Source organism: Sminthopsis crassicaudata, chromosome 4 (assembly GCF_048593235.1).
Source record: "Sminthopsis crassicaudata isolate SCR6 chromosome 4, ASM4859323v1, whole genome shotgun sequence".
Lineage (NCBI taxonomy): Eukaryota > Metazoa > Chordata > Mammalia > Dasyuromorphia > Dasyuridae > Sminthopsis > Sminthopsis crassicaudata.
The window spans coordinates 324890752-324915506 of record NC_133620.1 but is presented as its reverse complement, the minus strand read 5'-3'; the positions used below and the strand labels follow the sequence as shown (position 1 = coordinate 324915506).

Genomic DNA, 24755 nt, shown 5'->3' with positions numbered 1-24755 from the left:
AAAAAGCACTGATCATAGAGAACTACTATGGACACAGGGAAGACCAGAACACAAACCTAGGAGAGGGCAGCAAAGTTAAATTTCCTTCAGGTAAAGTCTCAAAGGGGATATGAACTGGTCAAAAGGTTCCCTTGGAAGTGTTCCAAAAGGATCTTTAAAAAGAGATCAAAGAAAAATTGGTAAAAGAAATGAGAGCTATGCATATGAAGTATGAAAGTTTTTTGGGAAAAAATTCAACATCTTGGGAAAGGAAGCACAGAAATTGGCTAAAGAAAACAACTCCTTAAGAATAGGATTGACTAAATAAATAAATAGAAAACAACTTCTTAAAAATAAATTTGGCAAAATGGAAAAAGAAAACTCCTTAAAAAAATTAAATTTATGAAATGAGAAAAAAATATCCGGGGAACAAAATTCCTTTAAAACTACAATTGGCCAAATGCAAAGGGATATTAGCAAAAGCTAATAAAAAAGTAATTCACAAAAATGGTGCTAATTATATTCAACATCTATTGTTTACATTTTCTATTTTTCAGAATCAATAGCTTGTTGACTTTCACAGATGATTTTCCAGAGATGATTATACCCTCACAGTCACACATCTAACAGAGCTGCAAAAAAGTACAAAATCTCACTGTGGTAATTACTGAAGGTTCATTCCAAAATTTTTATTTTTTTTTAGAGTTGAAGAATTAAAAATAACTTTTAAAAACTCTCCTTTCAGGCAAAGCAATGATGGAAGAGAGAAGCCAGGACATAGCCTGAGCTTTCCCAACTTTCCCTCATAATTAGTGCTAGTTCAAGCCTCAGAATGGCTTTTGGAATATCAAGCCACAAACATTTGCTGTAAAACAATTTTTCAGGTTAAGATACCTTGGAAAGATTTTAGAAAAGGTCTGTCTCATTTGGTCAGGAAGGACATGACCCAGCAGTGATATAGCAAATTAGGAGGAGCCTCTTAGACAAAGAACAGCAGCAATGGTTTCTCTATCCTGCATCAGAGGACCAGTGGCTCAGTAGGACAGCTATGAGACCGCCAAACCAATCACACAAGGCAAATTGTAAGCTGCTGAAGCCTAGTATAATAGGCAGACTTAGGTAGGCCAACATAACCACCAGCCCCAGAACAGAAAGTTAGTGAGAGGTCCTTGCCTGCAAAAAATAAATAAATAAATATTTTTGAACACTATGCCCCATACCCCAGGAGCAGAGCTCAATTTTTAAAAATAATCAAAAAAGTAAAAAAAGAGTCCTGATCATAGAAAGCTATTTTGGCAACAGGGAAGATCAGAATGCAAATTCAAAAAAGGAGAGCAATGGTAAAATGCCTACATGTGAAGCCTCAAAATGGGGTATGAACTGCTCTCAAGGTCAAAAGGCTCATTTGGAAGAGCACAAAAAAGATTTTAAAAATCAAGAAAGAACAAAAATAGTTTTAAAAAATGAAAGTTATGCAGGAGAATTATGAAAACTTAGAGGGGAAAGTCAATACTATGGAAAAGGAAGCTCAGAATTAACTGAAGAAAAACACTACCTTAAAAAGTATATTTGGCAAAATGGAAAAAAAAAAAAGAAAAGAAAAAAAATATATATATACTGAAGAAAAACACTCCTTAAAAAACAGATGTGGAAAAATGGAAAAGAAAAAGATATGGAAGAAAACAACTCTTTAAAAAATAGAATTGGTGAAATGGGGGGAAAAATTCACTGAACAAAATAATTCCTTTAAAAGTACAATTGGCCAAATGAAAAGGAGATTAAAAAGCTAACTGAAGAAAACAGTTCATTAAAAATTAGAAGTGAACAACGGTAAGTGAATATTGAGGAGCCACAATCAGGATTACCACAATCAGAGTTTAGCAGCTTTTACTTTAAAGGATTAGAGGAATACCATATTCCAGAAGGCAAAGGATCTTGGCTTATAATCAAGAATCAACTACCCAGTAAAAGTGAGCATTATCTTTCAGGAGGAAAAATAGACATTCAATGAAAAGGGGATTTTCAATCATTTTTGATGAAAAGACCAGAGCTGAACAGAAAATATGGCCTTCAAAAACAAGACTCAACAAAAACATAAAAAAGTAAACAAGAAAGAAAAAAATATTTTTTAAAAGTTAAATTGCTTATATCCCAACAAGAGAAGATGATTCTTGCAACTCTTGAGAATTGTATCTTTGTCAAGGTAGTTAGAAAGAGTATACAAAGAGAGTGTGGATATTTAATATGATGAAATAAAAAAGAGATTAAGGGGTAGAAAAAGAAGTGAAACAGGAAAAGATAAAATGGGAGATAAACTGGAGTAAATTACATCATATAAAGAGGCACAAAACACATATTATAGAAGGCAGAAAAAAAGGCAGGGGGGATGAGCATTGTTTGAATCTTAATTTCACTGGATTTGGCTGAAAGAGGGAACATCACACATACTTTTTTTTTTTTTTTTTTTTTTTTTTTTTTTTAATGAGTCTTTTGGAGGAGGGGGAGCTAGGCAATTGAGGTTAAATGACTTGCCTAGGGTCACACAGCTAGTAAGTATTAAGTGTCTGAAGCCAGATTCAAATGCAAATCCTCCTGATTCCAGAGCCTGTGCTCTATCTACTGTGCCATTTAGCTGTCCCAATATCATATATACTTTAGTTTGCCATAGAAATTTGTCTCATGCTATAAGAAAGTGGAAGAAGAAAGGGCGAAGAGCAAATTGAAGGAGGTAGGGGTCAGAAACAAAACACTGGAGAGGAGGGAAAGGGTGAAAGGAAAAAGGAAAATATATGCACCAAGAGATATAAAATCCAAATTCAATGAAGAGAAGTTAATAGATGAATTGCAGGAAGAGAAAGCAAAACTATTCTAGAGAAGGATTTCAAACTTCCTCTCTCATAAGTATAAAATCTTACCACAAAATAAACCAGCCATAAAGAAGTTGGGGAGAATAAAATTTTAGAAAAGTTACATATGATAGGCCTCTGGAGAAAACTGAATGGGGACTCCTCATCAGTACATGGGATCTACACAAAAATTAACCACATAATAGGGTATAAAAACAATCAAATGCAAAAAGGCAGAAATATTAAATGCATCTTTTCACATCATCATGAAATAAAAATTACATGAAATAAAGGACTATGGAAAAATAGAGCAAAAATTAATTGAAAACTAAATAATCTAATCCAAAGAAATGGGTCAAACAACAAATAACAGAAATAATCAATAATTTCATGCAAGAGAATGACAATAAGGAAACAACATACAAAAACTTGTGTGATGCACCCAAAGAATTTCTTAGGGGAAATGTTTACATGCTCGCATAAATAAAAAAGAGAAATGAATTGAACATGTAACTAAAAAAGCTAGAAAAAAAATTAAAACACCTAATTAAATACCAAATTAGACATTCTGGAATGCAGAGGAGAGATTAACTAAAGTGGAAAGAATACTATGGAACTAGTAAATAAAACTTAGTTTTATTTTTTAAAAATCAACAATAGATAAATCTTTGATTAATTTGATCAGAAAAAAAAGAAGAAAGCCAAATTACCAGTATAAAAAATGAAAAGAATGAACTTACCACCAATGAAGAGAAAATTAAAGCAATAATTAGGAGCTATTTTGCCCAACTATATGCCAATAAATCTGACAATCTAAGTGAAGTGGATGAATACTTACAAAAACATAGATTGCCCAGATTAACAGAAGTGGAAATAAAACACTTAAATTTAGAAAGATTTTTTAGAAAAAAAAATTGAACAAACCATGAATGAACTCCTTAAGAAAAAAATCTCCAGCAAAAGATGGATTTATCAGTGAATTCTACCAAATATTTAAAGAACAGTTAGTTCCAATACTAATTAAACTATATGGAAAAACAGGAGAAGAAGGAGTCCTACCAAATTCCTTTTATTACACACATTTGGTACCAATATCTAAACAAAGAAGAATTAAAATAGAGAAAGAAAATTATGGACTCATTTTCCTAATGAATATTGATATAAAAATTTTAAATAAAATATTAGCGAGGAGGTTATGCCAACTTATCACAACAATAATACATTATGACCAAGATGGATTTTACCAGGAATGCAGGGCTGATTCAATATCAGGAACACTATCAACATAATTGACCATATCAATAACAAAACTAATAGAAATCATATGATTATCTCAATAGATGCAGAAAAATGAAAAAATACACCGATTCCTAAAACATTAGAGAACATACGAATAAATGGATCCTTAAATGATATCCTTAAAATGATAAGCAATATCTATCTAACACCATTATCAAGCATTATATGTAATAAGGATAAGCCAAAAGCAATCCCCTTAAGTTTAGGGGTGAAACAAGGATGCCCATTATCACCACTATTATTTAATATTATTCTAGAAATATTAGCTTTAGCATTAAAAAAAAGAAGGAATAGGCAATAAAGGAATAAAATTATCACTCTTTGTAGATGATATGATGGTACACAGAGAATTCTAGAGAATCAACTAAAAAACTACTAGAAACAAATTACAACTTTAGCAGCAGGATATAAAATAAACCAGCATTTCTATAAGTTACCAACAAAGCCCAGCAGCAAGGGATAGAAAGAACAATCCTATTTAAAATAACTGTAGACAATATAAAATGACTGCCAAGACAAAGCTAGCAACTGTATAAACACAATTACAAAACACTTTACACAAATAAAGTTAGATCTAAATAACTGGAAAAGTATCAATTGCTCATGAGTAGGCTGAACTAATACAATGAAAATGATAATTCTCCCTAAATTTATCTACTTATTCAGTGCCATACCAATCAAACTGCCAAAAAATTGTCTTATACAGCTAGAAAATATAATGAAAAAATTCATCTGGAAGAACAAAAGGTCAAGAATACCAGGGGAATTAATGAAAAAAAAATGCAAAGGAAAGTGGTCTAACCATACTAGACCTAAAACTATATTATTAAGTAGCAGTCAGCAAAACCATTTGGTACTGGCTAAGAAATACAGTTGTGAATGAGTGAAGTAGGTTAGGTACACAAGATATATTTGTCAATGACTAGTAATCTAGTGTTTGGTAAACCCAAGCTTATTATATGACAGAACTTGCTGGGAAAATTAGAAAACAGTATGGCAAAAACTAGGAATAGGTCAATATTTCACATCCTATATCAAGGTAAGATGGGTTCATGATTTAGACATAAAAGGTAATATTACAAGCAAATTAAGAGAGCAAGGAATAATCTACATGTCAAATCTTTGGTTAAAAAAAGGAATTTATGGCCAAAGATTGAAATTCAAAATGGATAATTTTGATTACATTAAATTTTAAAAAGTTATGCACCAACAAAACCAATTCAGCTCAGATTAGAAGGGAAGCCTAAAGCTGTAAAACAATTTTTACAGTGTTTTTTTTTAATAAAGGTCTCATTTCTAAAATATAAAGAGAATTAAAATTAAGGGGTGAAAAAGAAGAATGTATTTAAAGAAGCAGAAAGAGAGAGGTAGAATGGAGTAAAAGAGGTACAAAAGAGCTTTTATCATTGAGGGAAAAATTGAGAATATGAGGGGGAGGAGAACATATAACCTAACTCCCAACAAAATTAACTCAAAGAGGGAATAACATCAAACACATTCAGTTGGATAAAGAAATCTATCTTACTGAAGAAATCAAAGAGTGAAAATGCTATGTTGTGGTCATCAGTTCCCACAGTCCTCTCCTTGGGTGCAGATGGCTCTCTTCATTCCTCCCCCCACCCCCACCCCACCCCTTGGGGGCTGGGGTTAAGTGACTTGCCCAGGGTCACACAGCTAGGAAGTGTTAAGTGTCCGCGGCCAGATTTGAATTCGGATCCTTCTGAATTCAGGGCTGGTGTTCTATCCACTGCGCCACTTAGCTGCCCCCTGATGGCTCTCTTCATTACTGAACAATTGAAACTGTTCTGAATCAATTCATTGTTGAAGAAAGCCACATCCATCAGAATTGATTGTCCTATACTCTTGTTGTTGCCATGTAAAGTGATCTCCTGGTTCTGCTCATTTCACTTAGCATCAGTTCATGTAGGTCTCTCCAAGCCTTTCTGAAATCATTTCTGGTCATTTCTTACAGAACAATAATATTCCATTACATTCATATACCATAATTTATTCAGTCATTCTCCAATTGATAGGCATCCATTCAGTTCCCTGCCACTACAAAGAGGGCTGCCACAAACATTTTTTGCACATGTGGGCCCCTTTCCCTCCTTAAGATCACTTTGGAATATAAGCCCAGTAGTAGCACTGCTACTATATACACAGTATATAGTATATATACACAGTCTGATAACTTTTGGGGCATAATTTCAGATTGCTCTCCAGATTGGTTGGATTTGTTCACAGCTCTACCAACAGTGTATCAGTGTCCCAGTTTTCACACATCCCCTGCAACATTCGTCATTATCTTTTCCTGTCATCTTAGCTAATCTAACAGGTGTATAGTGGTATCTCAGAGTTGTATTAATTTGCATTTCTCTTATTAATAATGATTTGCTACACCTTTTCATATGACTAGAAAATAGTTTCAATTTCTTCATCTGATGATTGTTCATATCCTCTGACCATTTATCAATTGGAGAATGGCTTGATTTCTTATAAATTTGAGTCAATTCTCTATATATTTTGGAAATAAGGCTTTTATTAGAACCTTTGAATATAAAAATGTTTTCCCAGTTTATTGCTTTCCTTCTAATCTTGTCTGCATTAGTTTTGTTTGTACAAAAACTTTTTAACTTAATATAATCAAAATTATCTATTTTGTGATCAATAATGATCTCTAGTTCTTCTTTGGTCACAAATTTCTTCTTCCTCCACAGGTCTGAGAGGTAAACTATCTTATGTTATGTTATCTTATATTATATTATTTATTTATAATGTCATTCTTTATGCCTAGATAATGAACCCATTTTGACCTTATCTTGGTAAACCCATACCAATATTCTTATCTCTATTCCGTTGGCTAAGACTAGTAAGAAAGAGCAAAATGCATAACCCTGGCCTTAGAAGCAACTATGTTAGTGGCAAAAGCCACTTTGGGAGCTCTCAGCCCAGAAGAAGTAAACAGCCTGTCAATTGTTCAGGAAAGAGATTACAGAAGAGCCTTTATTAGCATTGGTATTGATTTGGCAACTCTTCTGCCCAGAAGAAGTTCTGGGTCACAATTATAACACAAAGAAGTGCCCACTCACCCCCAAAATAGTTTTGAAAACAACAAAACAAAAAAGCCTGAAGCTTGGGACAGTGCACTTCACTCCTAACTGAGCAAAACCCAGCTTATATATAAAAAAGGAAAAAAAAGTAAACATCAGCAATAATAATAATAATAGCAATTATTATTATTATTATTTAACCATAAAAATTACTATGAAATATTTTTTGGCAGTTTGATTGGTATGGCACTGAACAAATAGACCAATTTAGGCAGAATTGGCTTTTTCACTACATTAGCTTGACCTATCTCTGAGCAATTTGTATTTTTCCAGTTGTTTAGATCTGACTTTATTTGTGTGAGAACTGTTTTGTAACTGTGTTCATGTAGTTCTTGGATTTGTCTTGGCTTGCAGACCCCAAATATTTTATTTTGTCTACAGTCATTTTAAATGAAATTTCTCTTTCTATCTATTGCTGATAGGCTCTGTCATTAATATACAAAAATGCTAAGGATTTGTGTCGGTTTATTTTATATCCTACAATTTTGTGAAAGATGTGAATTGTTTCTGGATGATTTTTTAGGATTCTCTAAGTATGTCATCATATCATCTGCAAAGAGTATTAGTTTTATTTTCTCATTGCCTATATTAATTACTTTAATTTCTTTTTCCCTTCCCTAAGGAAAATAAATTTATAATTAGTTCACAGATCCAACCAATTACAATACATAACAATAGTAAATCTCACAATTGTAAGAAGAAAAAACTGTCAATAGCTATCTTTTCCTTCCCTCCCCCTACTGTTTATTGCACAATTTATCAATCTGATCTAATAATACAGAGTATTTAATAGTCCCTAAAGTCTCTAACTGCAAACTCAGGCATGACTTCCCTTTTGGAAAGTTTAAGAAATAGTAATTTTAATAATGAAGCATTGTTATTTTAAACAGCTCCTCTATTTGCATCTAAATGTAGAAGCAAGCAGGCAGATCAAATTCAAACTCATCCTAACACATGAAAATTGAATAGCTAGGGGAATAGTTATCAGTAGAGTGTGGAACCCTTTTAGTGCATTTAAGAAAAGGACATTTTGTCAATCAACAAAGTGTCAACATTTTGTCAATTAACAAATAAGCAAATCCAATTCCTTAGAGTCAGTGCATGAAAGATTACTACCAGCTCTGGAAGGCACAAGTTACACCATTTCCTACCTCCTGGCATAGCAAGTGCATTTTAGTACTTTCTAATTACAAAAGATTTAAAAGTATAGGATAAGAAAGTTTACACTTTCACCTTTAAGCAAAATTACAATTTTGGGAATTCATCCTACAGTAAAAACTACATTCATTCACAGGCTAGGAAAAATTGCAAAGCTTGATAGAATCAACAAAGAAATGGAGTTGTCAGTTTCCCATTTATTTTGATGAGGTTAATGAAACTACGTGATGATCCTACATAGCAGTCAGTGTTTAGGATGGAACACAGTTTGTAAAACAGGAAAGGTTTTATTAATATCAGATTTTCTCAATGCTCATGGCTGGTCATTAACTCCCTGAAAGAGAAAAAGACAAGTGGAAGGAAATGTTATAAGGCCACTCTGCCGAAATGGCACAGTGAAAGTTGGCCCAAGAAAATGCTTCTGCTGAATGGAAATGCTGTCAGTTTGCAACTGGGGAGAGAGACCTGCATATGGACTCAGGAAGACCTTAATTGGAATCCTGCCTCATACAGCTGTGTGACTGTGGCAAATTATTTCCCCTCTCTGAAACTCAAACGAACTGTCAGCAAAATGGGGGTATAACTACAGGAGATATCTTGCAGGAAGCTATTTTGAGGTTTCAATGAGATCATGTATAGAAAGTGCTTTGAAAACAACATCACCTACACTTACTACCTAGTAAGACACGGAATTTTATTTAAGGGAGCTGGGGAGTGGGGCTTGCAAGTTCTATGGCCACAGCTCTCATTACTACCCTTACCTTTACAAATGTAATCCCTTTCACATATTCTAAACATAAATCTTCTGACCTTTCCTGGAATTACAAAACAATGGGAATGAGGAAAGAAGGCATTTCACAATTCAATAAAGTATATTTGAAGATGTATCCTGGAATCAGAGCCAGCTTAAGAATATGATTTTTTAAGCCTGGCACTCATTTCCAGACACACTCAGTGGACGCTAACAAAATACAAATAATGTACAGGCACCACTGACAAATGTGTTTCCCATGGTTCATTTTAAAACTGGGAGAGCAAAGGGTTTGGCTTTCTTGGCAATTCTATAAGCAAGGCTAAATTATTATATGGTGTACATGTAATGTATATGTGACTATATTAAAAAGTAGCTTGAATTAGGCTCATAAAGACCTCTCCTACAAATCAAATTCTGAAAACAAGTCCAGATTTGGCCCTAAGGCACTCACCCCACAAACATCCATTAGCTAGTAATTTAGCCACAAATCTGAAAAGGGGCAAAATCTGTGTAAGTCTCCACTCCTCAGATCTCAGACATCTGAAGGGAGAATAATGCCAATAAGAAAGGAACAAGTTTTTTTTTTTTTTCTTTCTATGAATGGATCATTAATTTTATTTGCACACTTGCTTTAAAAAAGGGGGGAGGGGGAAGAATCTTCTATTTACACACATAATCCTTCAGCCACTCCCTGAAATAGCAACATAAACCATCTGCCCCAGTGCTTATAGTACTGTATGTTTGCATCTTCAACTAAAGAGATCAAAATGGTTTCCTTGTAAGGTTGAATATATTGACTTTTAAAGAAAACCTTCATGAGAGCTGAATATTAAGAATCAAGACAAACCAAATACTTTTTCTATGAAAATTTCCCTCTTTCACAAAGAAGGTTGAAATGCTATTAGAACACTGCCTCTAACTGAATTCTTACTCCTATGTTGCTGAATATTTACTTAGCCAACCAATCTGAATTTTGATCCTGTTTCAGGAAGATCCTACATTTATAGGAAAGGAGCAAGAACACTGGTTTCTTGTCTTTTAAACTTCCTAAGTATGAGCATTCTGAAATCTCAGGATGATACCAAATTATGAAAAGAAAAAGCACCATGATCAATACTGAGTAATTTATCATTTAGTAGAGATTTGTTTCCAGTATGTAGAGTTTGAAAGTATAAGAATTTAGACCTTTTCTATTAAGAAAACTGCTAATTGAACCCCAGGACTTTGTACAAGGATTGTTAGAAACCGTGTAGCTGCCCACAGCGAGTTTCCCCCAAAATATTTGTTGGCAAAAATAATTTCAGAAGTTCTAGATTTCTTACTCGTTTTGCAATATATAGGTTTCATTATCTATTATCTCTGAATCACAAACTGCTTGATCAGGAAACATTGTAGTTAATTCATGCAAAGATCATTAATGGAGTCATTATTAACCAGCAGGGGGCAACAACAACCCTTTAAATTCCAGTAAAACAACTAGCTTAGTAATAATAAGCACTTGGATTTATTTTCTATTTTCAGTTGTTTTAAAGTGAATTTGTGTGTCCGAAAGCTATGATTACTAAGTCCTCAAGATTGATCAAAACCTATCGTGGCTACCTAAAACCACTATATCAGAAGTTTCTCAAAATGATGCTTCTCTAACTAGCAGCCAAAGCATTCTCAAAGAACACCATAGACCTACTGGGATACCTATCAATGTAAAACTGACTCATGTACAAGATTTAAAACAGTAATTTAGAATAAAACAAAAGAAAGATTCATGAAATTTATCAAAAGTGATGGAATAAATTGTGGAAAAGAGTGGCAAAAATAGAGATAGGGTAAAGGGAGGAACCAGTTTTCATGTGCTCATGACATTTTTGCCTGTATATTCTTTATTAAATCCCCAAATGGGATTTACAGCTCAAATGACCACAAGTCCCCAATTTATTTTTTACATTTTATTATAGTTTTTATATATAAAACATATGCATGGGTAATTTTCCAACATTGATCCTTGCAAAAACTTCTGTTTCAACTTTTCCCCTTCTTCCTTCCACCTCCTCCCCTAGATGGCAGGCAGTCCCATACATGTTAAATATGTTAAAGTATATTTTAAATACAATATATGTATACATATTTATATAGTTATTTCTGTGCCAGAAAAATCAGATTTAGAGAGAAGGTAAAAATAACCTGAGAAGAAAAACAAAAATACGAGCAAACAACAACAGAAAGAGTATAAATCTTATGTTGTGATTCATACTCATTTCCCAGCGTTCTTTCTCTGGGTATAGCTGGTTCTGCTCATTACTGATCAATTGGAATTGATTCGGATCCTCTGAAGAGAGCCACTTTCATCAGAATTGATCCTAATATAGTGTTGTTGTTGAAGTGTATAATGATCTCCTGGTTCTGCTCATTTCACTCAGCATCAGTTCATGTAAGTCTCTCTGTATTCATCCTGCTGGTCATTTCTTACAGAACAATAATATTCCATAACATTCATATACCATAATTGTTGCAGCCATTCTCCAATTGATGGGCATCCATTGAATTTCCAGTTTCTGGCCACTACAAAAAGGGCTGCCACAAACATTTTGACACATACAGGTCCCTTTCCCTTCTTTAGTATTTCTTTGGGATTTAAGCCCAGTAGAAACACTGTTGGGTCAAAGGGTATGCAGTTTGATAACTTTTTGAGCATAGTTCCAAATTGTTCTCCAGAATTGTTGGATCTGTACACAACTCCACCAACAATGCATCAGTATCCCAGTTTTCCCACATCCCCTCCAACATTCATCATTATCTTTTCTCGTCATTTTACCCAATCTGACAGGTGCATAGTGGTATCTCTGAGTTGTCTTATTTTGCATTTCTCTGATCAATAATGATTTGGAATACCCAAAAGACCCCAATTTCATGGCATGTGAGGCTGGCTGGCCTCATCAGCCATGTTAAGTATATAGTTATCTATGTCATCTTCTATAGGTGCATCAGACACAACCCAAGAATCATTGACCCTACTCATTTGTAGGCGGCAGATAGGACAGTTTCTGGGCTAATCACTCCATTTATCAATGCACTTCTGACAAAAGCTGTGGGCACAGGGTAGAATGAGGTTGGCTCATCCATCCATGCAAATACAACATTTCTCCTCATCAGTCAGCTGCTTCATTCTTCTCATCCAAATGCTGGCTTGGCAGGAAGACATAGATGACAACTTTTCAGCAATTGCTTAAAAAGTAGTGGGGCCTTGTTGCCAGGACTCCTGCTGCTTAGCTTGTGATATCTTTATAAAGTTGGATAAACTGACATAAATTCATGATTCTTGAAGCTTCTACAATTCTACTGCTCGTTAATCTTGGTACACACCACTCATACAAGCACTTTCCAAAAAGCAGAGGAATCTGATCCTAGCTGTACCTCAAAGAGAAAGTGCTTTTCTCGGCCAGCAACCACTTTTGCAATTACATCATTCAGTTCAGCCACTCTCCCCAGAAATTCCTTATAGGTAAGAGAACCACTTTGTCGAAACAGCGAGATGTGCTTAGTTACTTTTTCAGGCAACTTGTTTATAACCATTTGTGTCTGATCAGAAATTTGCTGTCCCATGGTGAATGCAATTCAAAATCCAATTAACAGTGAGGTTTCATTCATATGTGGTGTTTTTTGGTTTCACAGCATTGCAGTCCCCACAGGGGCGATAGTGCTGAGGGACCATCCTGCCACCTACACCAACCCCACCAAACCTGCAGGCAGCAGCTCTGGGATGGAAGGATATGATGACAATCTTTAATTTCTTTTTCTTTTTTTATTGCTAATGCCAACATTTCTAGTACAATAGTGGTGATAATGGGCATCCTTATTTCACCCCTAAGAATGTGTCCAGCTTCTCTACAAATAATACTTGCTGTTGGTTTTAGATAAGACTGCTTATTATTTTAAGGAAAGCATCCCTTTTCCCTATGCTCACTAATGTTTTTAATAGAAATGGGTGCTGTATTTTGTCAAAAGCTTTTTCTGCATCTATTGAGATTATCATATGATTTCTATTGATTTTGTTATTTTTATGGTCTATTATGGTGATGGTTTTCCTGATATTGAGCCAGACCTACTAGTCCTGCTATAAATTTCACTTGGCCATAGTGCATTATCCTGCTGATAAATTGCTGTAATTTCTTTGTTAATATTTTATTTAAAATTTATGCATCAGTATTCATTAGGGAGATTCATCTGTAATTTTCTTTCTGTTTTAGCTCTTCCTGGTTTAGGTAGCAGTACCATGTTCATGTCATAGTAGGAATTTGGCAGTATCCCTTCTTTATCTATTTTTCCAAATAGTTTACATAATAATGGAATTAATTGTTCTTTACATCTTATGAATACATCTGTCCCAGGAGATTTTTTCTTAGTGTGTTCATTAATGGTTCTTTTCAATTTCTTTTTCTAAAATGAGACTATTTAAGTAATTTATTTTCTCTTCTGTTAATCTGGACACTTTATATTTTTGTAAATATTCATCCATTTAAGTTAGATTGTCAGACTTGCTGACATTCAGTTGGGCAAAATAGATCCTAATCAAATGGGCAAAAATTATTTTATAGAACTAGAAAAAATAACAATATTCATCCAGAAGAACAAAAGGTCAAGAATATCAAGGGAATTTAAAAAATTACAAAGGAGATGGTTAAGCAGTACCAAGCCTAAAATTATATTATAAAGCAGCAGTCACCAAAACCATTTGGTACTGGCTAAGAAACAGAGTGGTGGATCAGTGGAATAGATTAAATACACATGACACAATAATTAAGGCCTATTGTAATCTAGTATTTGATAAAACCCCAAATTCCAGCTTCTGGAATAAGAACTCGCTATCTGACAAAAATTGCTGGAAAAACTGGAAAACAATGTCAGAAACTTAGCAGAGATCTACATCTCATATGTCATACCAAAATAAGGTCAAAAATGGATACATGATTTGGACATAAAGGATGATGCCATAAACAAATTAGGAGAACAAGGGATAATTTACTTATCAAACCTTTGGAGAAGGGAGGAATTTATAATCAAAGAACTAGAGAACATTATGAAAGGCAAAATAGACAACTTTGACTACATTAAATTAAAAAGCTTTTGCACAAACAAAATCAGAAACAAGATTAAAAGAGATGTACAAAGCTGGGAAAAAATCTTTACAGCCAGTGCTTCTGATAAAGGTCTCCTTTCTAAAATATATAAATAACTGTGTCAAATTTATAAGAATACAAGTCATTCCTCAATTGATAAATTTTCAGATGACAAAATTAAAGTCATCTATTACTCATATGAAAAAATGCTCTAAATCACTATTGATTGGATAAATGTAAATTAAAACAACTCTGAGGTACCACTTCACATCTCTCAGATTGGCCAAAATGACAGGGAAAAGATAATGATAAATATGGAGAAGATATGGGAAAATTGGGACACTAAAGCATTGTTGGTGGAGTTGTGACATGATCCAACCATTCCAGAGAACAATTTGGAACTATGCCCAAAAGGTTATAAAACTAAGTGGGCATACCCTTTGACCCAGCAGCACCATTACTGGGTCTGTATCCCAAAGAAATCATAAAGGAGGGAAAAGGACATACAAGTGCAAAAATGTTTGTAGCAGCTCTTATTGTGGTAACAAACAAAAGGAAAATTAGTAGATGCCCATCGGTTGGGGATTGGCTGAACAAATTGTGGTATATGAAGACAATAGAATATTATTGTTCTATAAAAAATAATGAACAAATTGATTTTAGAAAGGCCTGGAAAGATTTACATGAACTGACAATGAATGAAACAAGTAGAACCAGGAATACATTGAATACAATAACAGCAAGAATATATGATGATCTAAGAAAATTATAAAAGACTCATGATGAAAAATGCTCTCTCCTACCAGAGAGAGATCTGAAATATATTTTTCCTACTTCATTTTTCTTTCTTTTTTATGTGATACAGTTAATATGGAAATATGTTTTGCATGATTTCACTGATATAACTGCTATCATATTGCTTGCAACCTCAATGTTTGGGAGAAGCACAGAAAGGAGAAGAAACTATGGAACTTAAAATAAAATGCTAAAAAGAAATGAATAATAAAAATTTGGGGTGGGAATACTATTAGACATTTAGACATTTACAAACACTATAATTTTTTATTTTTTTTTAGAATTTTTTTATTAATTTTATAATTATAACATTTTTGACAGTACATATGCATGGTAATTTTTTACAACATTATCCCTTGTAGCAAACACTATATAATTTGCAAATTATGCATTAGTTTTCTGGAAAACTCTTTTTGATCATATAGCTTTTTGATAAATACTAAAGCTTTTCCTACCCATTTGCCTCAATAAACTATAAGATGCCTTTCAAGGATTGAATTATTTAGAGATTGGCATCATTATAAGCCGGAATATTTAACTCCTCTTATATAAATTTATGAACTAATTTTGATTAAATGTATAATACAGTTCTCTTGTTTAAATGTCCTCAAGAGAGGAAATTAAACTATCACTTTTTGCAGATGACATGATGGTATACTTAGAGAACCCCAAAGACTCTGCTAAAAAGCTACTAGAAATAATTCAAAATTTCAGCAAAGTGGCAGGATACAAAATAAATCCACATAAATCCTCGGCATTTTTATATATCACTAACAAAATGCAACAGCAAGAGATACAAAGAGAAATTCCATTCCAAACAAATGTTGAGAGTATAAAGTATTTGGGAATCCATCTACCAAAGAAAAGTCAGGAATTATATGAGAAAAATTACAAAACACTTGCCACAAAAATAAAATCAGATTTAAATAATTGGAAAGTCATTCAGTGCTCTTGGATAGGCCGAGCGAATATAATAAAGATGACAATACTCCCCAAACTAATCTATTTATTTAGTGCTATACCAATCAGACTCCCAAGAAACTATTTCAATGACCTAGAAAAAATAACAACAAAATTCATATGGAAGAATAAAAGGTCGAGAATTGCAAGGGAACTAATGAAAAAAAACTCAGAGGAAGGTGGTCTAAGTGTACCTGATCTAAAGCTATATTATATAGCAGCAGTCACCAAAACCATTTGGTATTGGCTAAGAAACAGACCGGTAGATCAGTGGAACAGATTAGATACAAAGGACAAAAAAGGGTACATCTATAGCAACCTAATCTTTGACAAACCCAAAGATACCAACATTAGGGACAAAAATGCATTATTCGGAAGAAACTGTTGGGAAAACTGGAAATTAGTATGGCAGAAATTAGATATGGATCCACACTTAACACCATATACCAAGATAAGATCAAAATGGGTCCATGATTTAGGCATAAAGAGGGAGATAATAAATAGATTAGAGGAACAGAGGATAATCTACCTCTCAGATTTGTGGAGGAGGAAGGAATTTATGACCAGAGGAGAACTAGAGATCATTATTGATCACAAAATAGAAGATTTTGATTACATCAAACTAAAAAGTTTCTGTACAAATAATACTAATGCAAACAAGATTAGAAGGGAAGTAACAAATTGGGAAAATATTTTTAAAAACAAAGGTTCTGACAAAGGTCTCATTTCCAAAATATATAGAGAACTGACCCTAATTTATAAGAAACCGAACCATTCTCCAATTGATAAATGGTCAAAGGATATGAACAGACAATTCTCAGAGGAAGAAATTGAAACTATATCCACTCACATGAAAGTGTTCCAAATCACTACTGATCAGAGAAATGCAAATTAAGACCACTCTGAGATACCACTACACACCTGTCAGATTGGCTAGGATGACAGGAACAAATAACGATGAATGTTGGAGGGGCTGTGGGAAAACTGGGACACTGATACATTGCTGGTGGAGTTGCGAAAGAATCCAGCCATTCTGGAAAGCAATCTGGAATTATGCCCAAAAAGTTATCAAAATGTGCATACCCTTTGACCCAGCAGCGCTACTACTGGGATTATATCCCAAAGAAATACTAAAGAGCGGAAAGAGACATTTATGTGCCAAAATGTTTGTGGCAGCTCTTTTTGTTGTAGCTAGAAACTGGAAGATGAATGGATGTCCATCAGTTGGAGAATGGTTGGGTAAATTGTGGTATATGAAGGTTATGGAATATTATTGCTCTGTAAGAAATGACCAGCAGGAGGAATACAGAGAGGCCTGGAGAGACTTAAATCAACTGATGCTGAGTGAAATGAACAGAACCAGAAGATCGCTGTACACTTCAATGCTGTATGAAGATGTATTCTGATGGAAGTGGAAATCTTCAACATAAAGAAAAACCAACTCACTTCCAGTTGATCAATGATGGACAGAGGTAGCTACACCCAGAGAAGAAACACTGGGAAGTGAATGTAAATTGTTAGCACTAATATCTGTCTGCCCAGGTTACATGTACCTTCGGAATCTAAAGTTTATTGTGCAACAAGAAAATGGTATTTACACACATGTATTGTACCTAGACTATATTGTAACACATGTAAAATGTATGGGATTGCCTGTCATCGGGGGGAGGGAATAGAGGGAGGGGGGGATAATTTGGAAAAATGAATATAAGGGATAATATTATAAAAAATATATATATAATAAAAAATTATAAAAAAAAATGTCCTCAAGAGATTGAGGATTAAAATCTTAAGAGCTTGTTTAGAAATCAATCTCAAAATGCTTTTTAAATACAGAAAAGTAGTAACAATAATCCTGATAACAAATGTCTAACATTTACACAGTACTTTTAGGTTTGTAAAATGACTTACTATTACAATACCCTTATCTGAAGGGTTGGTGTGCCAATTATCCTCACTGTCTAAATAAGGAAACTCAGACATGGTTTAAGTGACTTGCCCAGATTCACATAGCTTAATGCAGGAACTCAACTCTTGAACTTAGGTCTTTCTTACTGGAGTGTAACCTACTACTACTAAATACCTTGTAAACACTAATTGTTAGAGACAAATTGTTCTTTAACATCTGTGGATGGAGCATTGGATCTGGAATCAAGAAGATTTAAGTTCAAATGTGGTCTCAGATGCTTATTAACTGTGTGAACTTGATCATTTTCCATCTGTCTCAAATATAAATTGGAAAGAAAAAGAGTAGCTACATTCCATGGCTGTTGTAAGAATCAAATGACTTAATATTTGTAAAACACTTAGCACCATGCCTGGCCCATAAAAGGTGCTTAGTAAACACTTGTTTCCTTCTCTTTTCCCTATGATCTAGAATAGTAGTTTCAAACTTAAATAAAAATGGATCCTAGAATCTTGCATATTTCCTTAAAAAAATCACAAATTAAATTTTTTGCATAAATTTTTATTTGTTAAATATTTCCCAATCATATTTAATCTAGTTCAAGCTGCACTCATTGTAAGTCAATGAGGGAAGGATGGCAAGTTTGACATTTCTGATTTAAAAATAGCTTAGTAGATTTTTTTCTATAATTATTTTTCTGCTTTGAATTATATGTTATAAGATATTAAATAGCTCATACTTTTATATTCAAAAAATTACCTTTTTTTCATAATTGAGATCTAATTGAAATTTTTCCTGCTGGAATTCATTTTCTTGCTCCTGTAAAAGATAAAAGTTTGCTTTTGTAATACAAAAACTGTTCCTTAGGTTTCAATAAAAATAATTTAACATGCAAAATCTACCTACTGTAAATAATTTTTTTCTACCTCTAAATCATGCTACCTATCTTCTGGATATTTTCCCTCTTACTCACTAGAAACTCTGAATCCAGCCCTAATATGACCTTGAACTAACCCCTACTTTTGGCCAAATAGAGGCCTCCACCTCTCTTCCTGGTCATCTTCAAATCATGTCACTGTATCAAAATAGTTCCTTTATACCCTCTCCATCCTTCAAGCCCCATTTCTATTTATATGTTACTTTGAACCATTAAAATAAAAGTTTTGGAAGGCAGAGATCTACTACTTAACACAGTACTTTACACAGTAGGCATTTAAAAATGCTTTGTCAATCTTGCAGTTTTATGAAAATAGTTCTATTAACTCAAGTTTTCAAATAACAAGTAAAAAGTTAAGTTGGCTTGGTCTTTTACTAGCCTCAGAGTATTAAGACTTCTTCAACTTTTCAAAGATTTGTTAATTCGTCAGTATGAGAACCTCCTCTAACAATAATAATCACATTCTCTCTATATTGTCTTCAAGAATTGCTGTGCTGAAAAAATAGTCAACAGTTACACATGGAGCTTCTACAAATTTAACTATGCTAAGCCATGAACAACATACACTGTATCAGTGGCCCATACTCAAGCTTTCATTTAAGTTGCATGTATCTGAGATTATTCTCTGCTGGTATAGGTAGAGGGAATTCTCAGCAAAGGAATTTCTATCAACGCAAATCAGCAACTTCTTTGCATTGTATTGTTTCACAAGGCATGCAGAGATTAAGTGATTTGCCCAAAGTCAGAGAGTCAGAAAGAAGATTTGAATTCAGCTCTTGTTGACTCAGGGACCAATTCTTTACTGATTATATCAAGATGCTTCTTAGTAAAGGACTAATATTCCCTGAATTAAATAAAAAACAATATGACAGTCAATTTCTTCCCTTAGGATGTTATCTACTGTTTAAGATGACAGCTTTAAATCATTATGGAGCTAAAATTTTTAAAGATTCATTTTTTTAAACTTGAAGTTCAGAAAGAAGTAAACAGGAAAATAAATGACATTGAAGGTGAGCATGTTATGGGAACAGTCTAAAAACAAGCATCCATATGTATTCTTAAACCAGAGGTTCATTAAAAACAACAGCCAATATTTAAAAATAAATTACTTTAAACTTAATTCCGTGTTCCAAAATGTACTTTATGTGTATTACACAAAAAGAAAAAATGGGGTTTTTTATATATTTAATGAAAACACCAAGAGCAAATTCTTTACTTTATCAATTGTCTATTGTCATTTATAAGAAGTCAAAAAAATTGGGTTTATATACATCTGTATACATAAATTGAGAAAAGGAAAAAGGCATTTTGTTATTTTTCTACTGAATGAAAAAAGTCAAGGCTCACCCTTAGTTGTTGCTTTCTTTGATGTTCCAATTTCTGTAACTGTTGTTTTAATTGACATATATTATTTTCCAACTTCTCAGTCAATTCAGATGCCTATAGAGATTGAATAACAAAACAACTACAATGATCTTGTTGCGGCTCCAATATTTAATGATGGAGGACACAGCTTGACTATTATTTCCAAAAGTTACATACAGAAGAAAATGCTTCCAAAACAAAAGCATTTTATCATAAGAAATAAAATTTGTCACAAAAAATCCAACTACTCATTCTTTAAAATATAAATCAAATTTTACACATGACTTAAAATTAGACAATAAAATTATTTTTAAAAATCCAGACTTAGCAAAAAATTTTCAAAATATTGACTTTGAAATCAAACATCAAAAAGTCTTGATTAACAAATTTATTATTTAATATTGCTAAAAATATTAACATAAGTTTCTTTGTGAACTGAACATCAATAAATTAATAGAGGCCTTTTCTTAGAGTCAGGAAGACAAAGGTTCAAGCTTCCTCTGACATATACTAGTCATAAGAACTTGAGCAAGTCCCCTTGCCAATGCCCAGGTAACTCCTAAGGTTATAGAGAGTTACAGAGGAATCTCTGATTTCAATTTGTAAACAGCATTTTCCTACAAGGAGTTCCAAACAGATGAAATCATAGATCCAGGCTTTTTAAAAGACAAGTTACAGAAACAACTACTTTGGTCAGAGGGTTGTTTCTGAAAAATAATAATTTTTGTAATTACAAGGTATTTTGCAGAATTCTAATTTTGTTTTCTATATTCTCTAAATTATTAACTCCTTAAGAGAAGACATTCTGTTCTATTCATCTATAGTCTAAATATCCTCCATAAAAGTAGATCTAAAGGACAGCTAGGATGGAGCACCGATCCTGAAGTCAGGAGGACTTGAGTTCAAATGTGACTTCTGTAGCTTAACACTTCCCTGGCTATGGACCTTGAGTAAGTCACTTAATCTCAACTGCCTCAGGAAAAAAAAAAAAAAAAAAAAAGTAGATCTAAAACAAACAATAAAGTATTAATAAATGTTCACTAATGTGAACAGAATTAAATACAAATCTAAGACAATATAGTCATTTAATGAGTTGGATTCTATCAATATTCAAAGTGGAAAAGTTAGAGATTATATTAATTCTTTCAAATTATAAGGAACAGTTAGCTAACATGTTACCAGGAAGAAATCACAAAAATCGCAGAATTCCAGGGTGTCAAAACTAAAAGAAATCTTAAAGATTAAATAATCAATTCCCTTCAATTAATATATAAGGAAATTAAGGCCTCAAGTCAATGTGCAACAGAGTTTAGATTCAAACCAATATCTCCTATTTTCAGGATCCAATATCCATCCTACAAGACTGCTATACTATATATAATAATATAGCTGATACAAGAAATATTAACTTGTACTAATGATGAATTTAATGTGCTAAAAAAGTGGGGTTTTTTTTTCCAATTTTAGTTGTTTCAAAAATGAATTTAAGAGATAGCTATTCTGAAAAAAAAAACAATGTGTCATTCTATGATTTTGCAATTTCTGACTCAGAACAAGTTGTGTGAATGTGAATGTGAATGTGAATACAAACAACAAGTGTTCCTTATTTTTCTGAAGTTGCCTTCATAAGAATATAATACCTTAGCAGAAGACACAGCATATTCTTCTTTCATAAGCTGGATATCTGAATCACACCTGGCTTGTAATAGTTTTATACTTTGTTCATAGTCTTGTGCAATATCATCCTTTTCTTTATGAAGTGAGTTGTTCCTAATAGCAATGAAAACAGAATGTTAGAAATGGATTTTCATTCTTTAAAAAAACAAACAAACAAAACTACTCCTATTACTGAAAATTTTAAAATCAATTAAATAATCCCTGGATTACAAATGACATATATTGTAAGGTACAAGGTATGCTGTATAAAGTGTTCAGACCAGATATTTTGGGTGGTTAGTATCACTGCTTTATAGCTAAGTCATATATATCTTGAACATTAGTTATTACCTTGCTTTCACTTCTTGCAGTTCACAGCATTTCATCTGGTAGCATTTTTCCAATTCAGTTTTTTCCTGACTTAATTTTTGCCACTGTAAATTGCTATTTTCAGCTTCTCCAGTGAGCTGCTGGACACGGGCCTCCAACTCTTTTACCATTAGGTTCTAAAAAAAATAAAGTCATGGTTAAGGAAAATCCCTTAATGTATCATTACACAGTATATAAACAAGAATAAAGATTTAGAGCTAAAAGACACCTAAGAGGTAGGCTCCACTTTAGAGAAAAAGAAAGGACGAAACACCAAAGTTGAAGAAATAAGAAATTAGTTGAAGATTACACAGGTATTTAATAGAGTTGGGATCTGAATTTAGATTGAGTATTCCATGGAAGAATTTTAATAGAATTCAATTAAAGGAGATAAGATAAATTGCAGTGATTACTGAACGGGGGAATAAAAAGGAATATACTTATCTATCAGTTGTTATAGATGAACATAGATATTTATACATATCTATCATTTAAAAAAATTGTCTTTAGGCATAAAAACCTCATAGAAATGGAGAAATGTTAAAAATACCCTTATAGATCATATATTGCAATAAAAATTTTATTATAAAGGACTTTGCAAGAAAGGACTGAAATGCAGCTAGAAATTAAATAACCAAAATCTAAAGAAAAAGCAGGTAAATAAAAGTACAAACTATAGAAACAATAAATAATTTTTTCAAAGAAAATTACAACATTGAAACAATACAACTAAATTTTAAAAGATACAGCCAGTCATCCTTAAGGGAAATTTTATATTTCTAAAACAGTTCCATCAAGAAAAAAAGCATAGTTCAATGAATTTTATGAGAAACTTTTCAAAAGACAATTTTCAAATAACATAAAAATACAAATTCTGAAAATAAAAAGATGAACAAAATTGAAATTAAAATATTGAACTAATAAATGCAATTAAGAGTATTTTTTCCCTTAAAAGGACAAATTAAAAAAAAAAGATTAGTCAATATATTATCAGGATTTAAAAAGAAAATCAAATAACCAATATTAAAAATTAAAAGATGTCATAATAAATGAAGGAGAAATAAAAGATTTATTAGAAACTGCTTTATCAAATCATATGCCAAAAAGTAACAAATTAAAATGAGAAATATTTACAAATATAAAATACTTATAATAATGAAAAAATTGATAATTTAAATAAATCAATTAAATTAACTGGTTAAATATAATTTGATTAAATAAACTAATAATAATAAGCTCAAAAAAAAAAAAGAAAAAGAAAAAGACAGTCCAATTAGAGATTAACTTCCAATTAAAAAAGCCAGGTTAAATGTATGTACAAGTGATTTACAAAATATTCAAAAAGTAACAAATTCTAATGGTACATAAATTATTTTTCAAGAAAAAAATACTAATAGGAGAAGATATCTGACCAAAATTCTTCTGCAATACAAATATAATGTTGATATCTAAACTATGAAAAAATAAAACAAAGAAAGAAAATACAGGCCAATTTCATTAATGAATAGTGACAAAAAATAAAATATCAGCAAAGAATGTATAGCAACATATTTTAAAAACTTGTATACTATAATTAAGTTGGATTTATTTCAGAACTTCAGAATGTCCAGATCAATATTTAAAGAACTATAAATACAAAATATAATACAAATGACAAAAATAACCAAAAACCATATTATTGTATCAATAGAAGCAGAAAAAGCATAGTACCCATTTCATATTTTTAAAAGTATTTTAAAAATAAGAAACAATGATTTTTTCCTTAATATAGTAAAAATATTTATATAAAAAACAGTGTCAAGAATTATACATAATGAAGAAATAATAAATATATCTCCAGTGAGAAAAGAAGTAAAGTAAGGGTATATTTTATCTTTATTTCTAGTTGATTCTAGAAACACCAATATGTCATAATAATTAATGTTCTTTTACAAAGAAGAAGTTTTTAAGAGAATAAGCATGGTCAAATAAGAAACAAGAGTTTATTGGGTTGTTTTTTTTTTAAGATAATAAAATGATTTATTTAAAGAACCTCAAGGATTCAATTGAGCATTAATTGAAAAAAATAATATCAGCAAATGTTGGAAATGTCTTTACATGTATCTGGGAAAATAAAATACTTACTGAAAGTTTAAAAAGTAATTGTCAGTTAAAGAAAAATTAATAAAAATTAATAAAAAACAATTTTTTAAGTATCTTAAGAACCATGGCAGAAACTAGGCATGGACCCACATTTAACACCACATATTAAGATAAGATCAAAATGGGTCCAAGATTTAGGTGTTAGGATTACAAGATGAGAACTCAGGTTGTCTGGACAGTGACAAGGTGAGAACTCAGGTTGTCTGGACAGTGGTAAGGTGAGAACTCAGGTTGACTTGACAGTTCTCTGGCTCAGACCTTTGGTTCGGGCCTTTAAGGGAGTTTACACCTTAGGAATTTTAAGAGGAGCAAGTTTATTGGTGGAAGTATTTCCCCATGCCCCACTCAGTGGGGCATGACATGCCGAA

The 24755-nt window shown here is 32.5% G+C and overlaps 1 protein-coding gene and 1 pseudogene across 8 annotated transcripts in view; both read right to left on the bottom strand.

Moving 5' to 3' along the window:
- The window catches only part of CEP112 (centrosomal protein 112), a 728584-nt gene that overhangs the window by 535669 nt on the left and 168160 nt on the right, over nt 1-24755 (bottom strand). For all 8 annotated transcript variants that reach the window (XR_012481126.1, XR_012481125.1, XM_074260574.1 and 5 more), the window contains exons 13-16: nt 22228-22382; nt 21861-21990; nt 20203-20295; nt 18678-18737 (exon numbers count right to left, since the gene is read on the bottom strand). Coding sequence is in view for 6 of the 8 variants with exons in the window: in XM_074260574.1 (XP_074116675.1) it covers nt 18678-18737; nt 20203-20295; nt 21861-21990; nt 22228-22382 (438 nt within the window). In the remaining 2 variants the exon portion in view is untranslated. The remainder of the gene's footprint in view (nt 1-18677; nt 18738-20202; nt 20296-21860; nt 21991-22227; nt 22383-24755) is intronic.
- Nucleotides 11296-14690, bottom strand: LOC141541319 (RING finger protein 141 pseudogene; annotated as a pseudogene).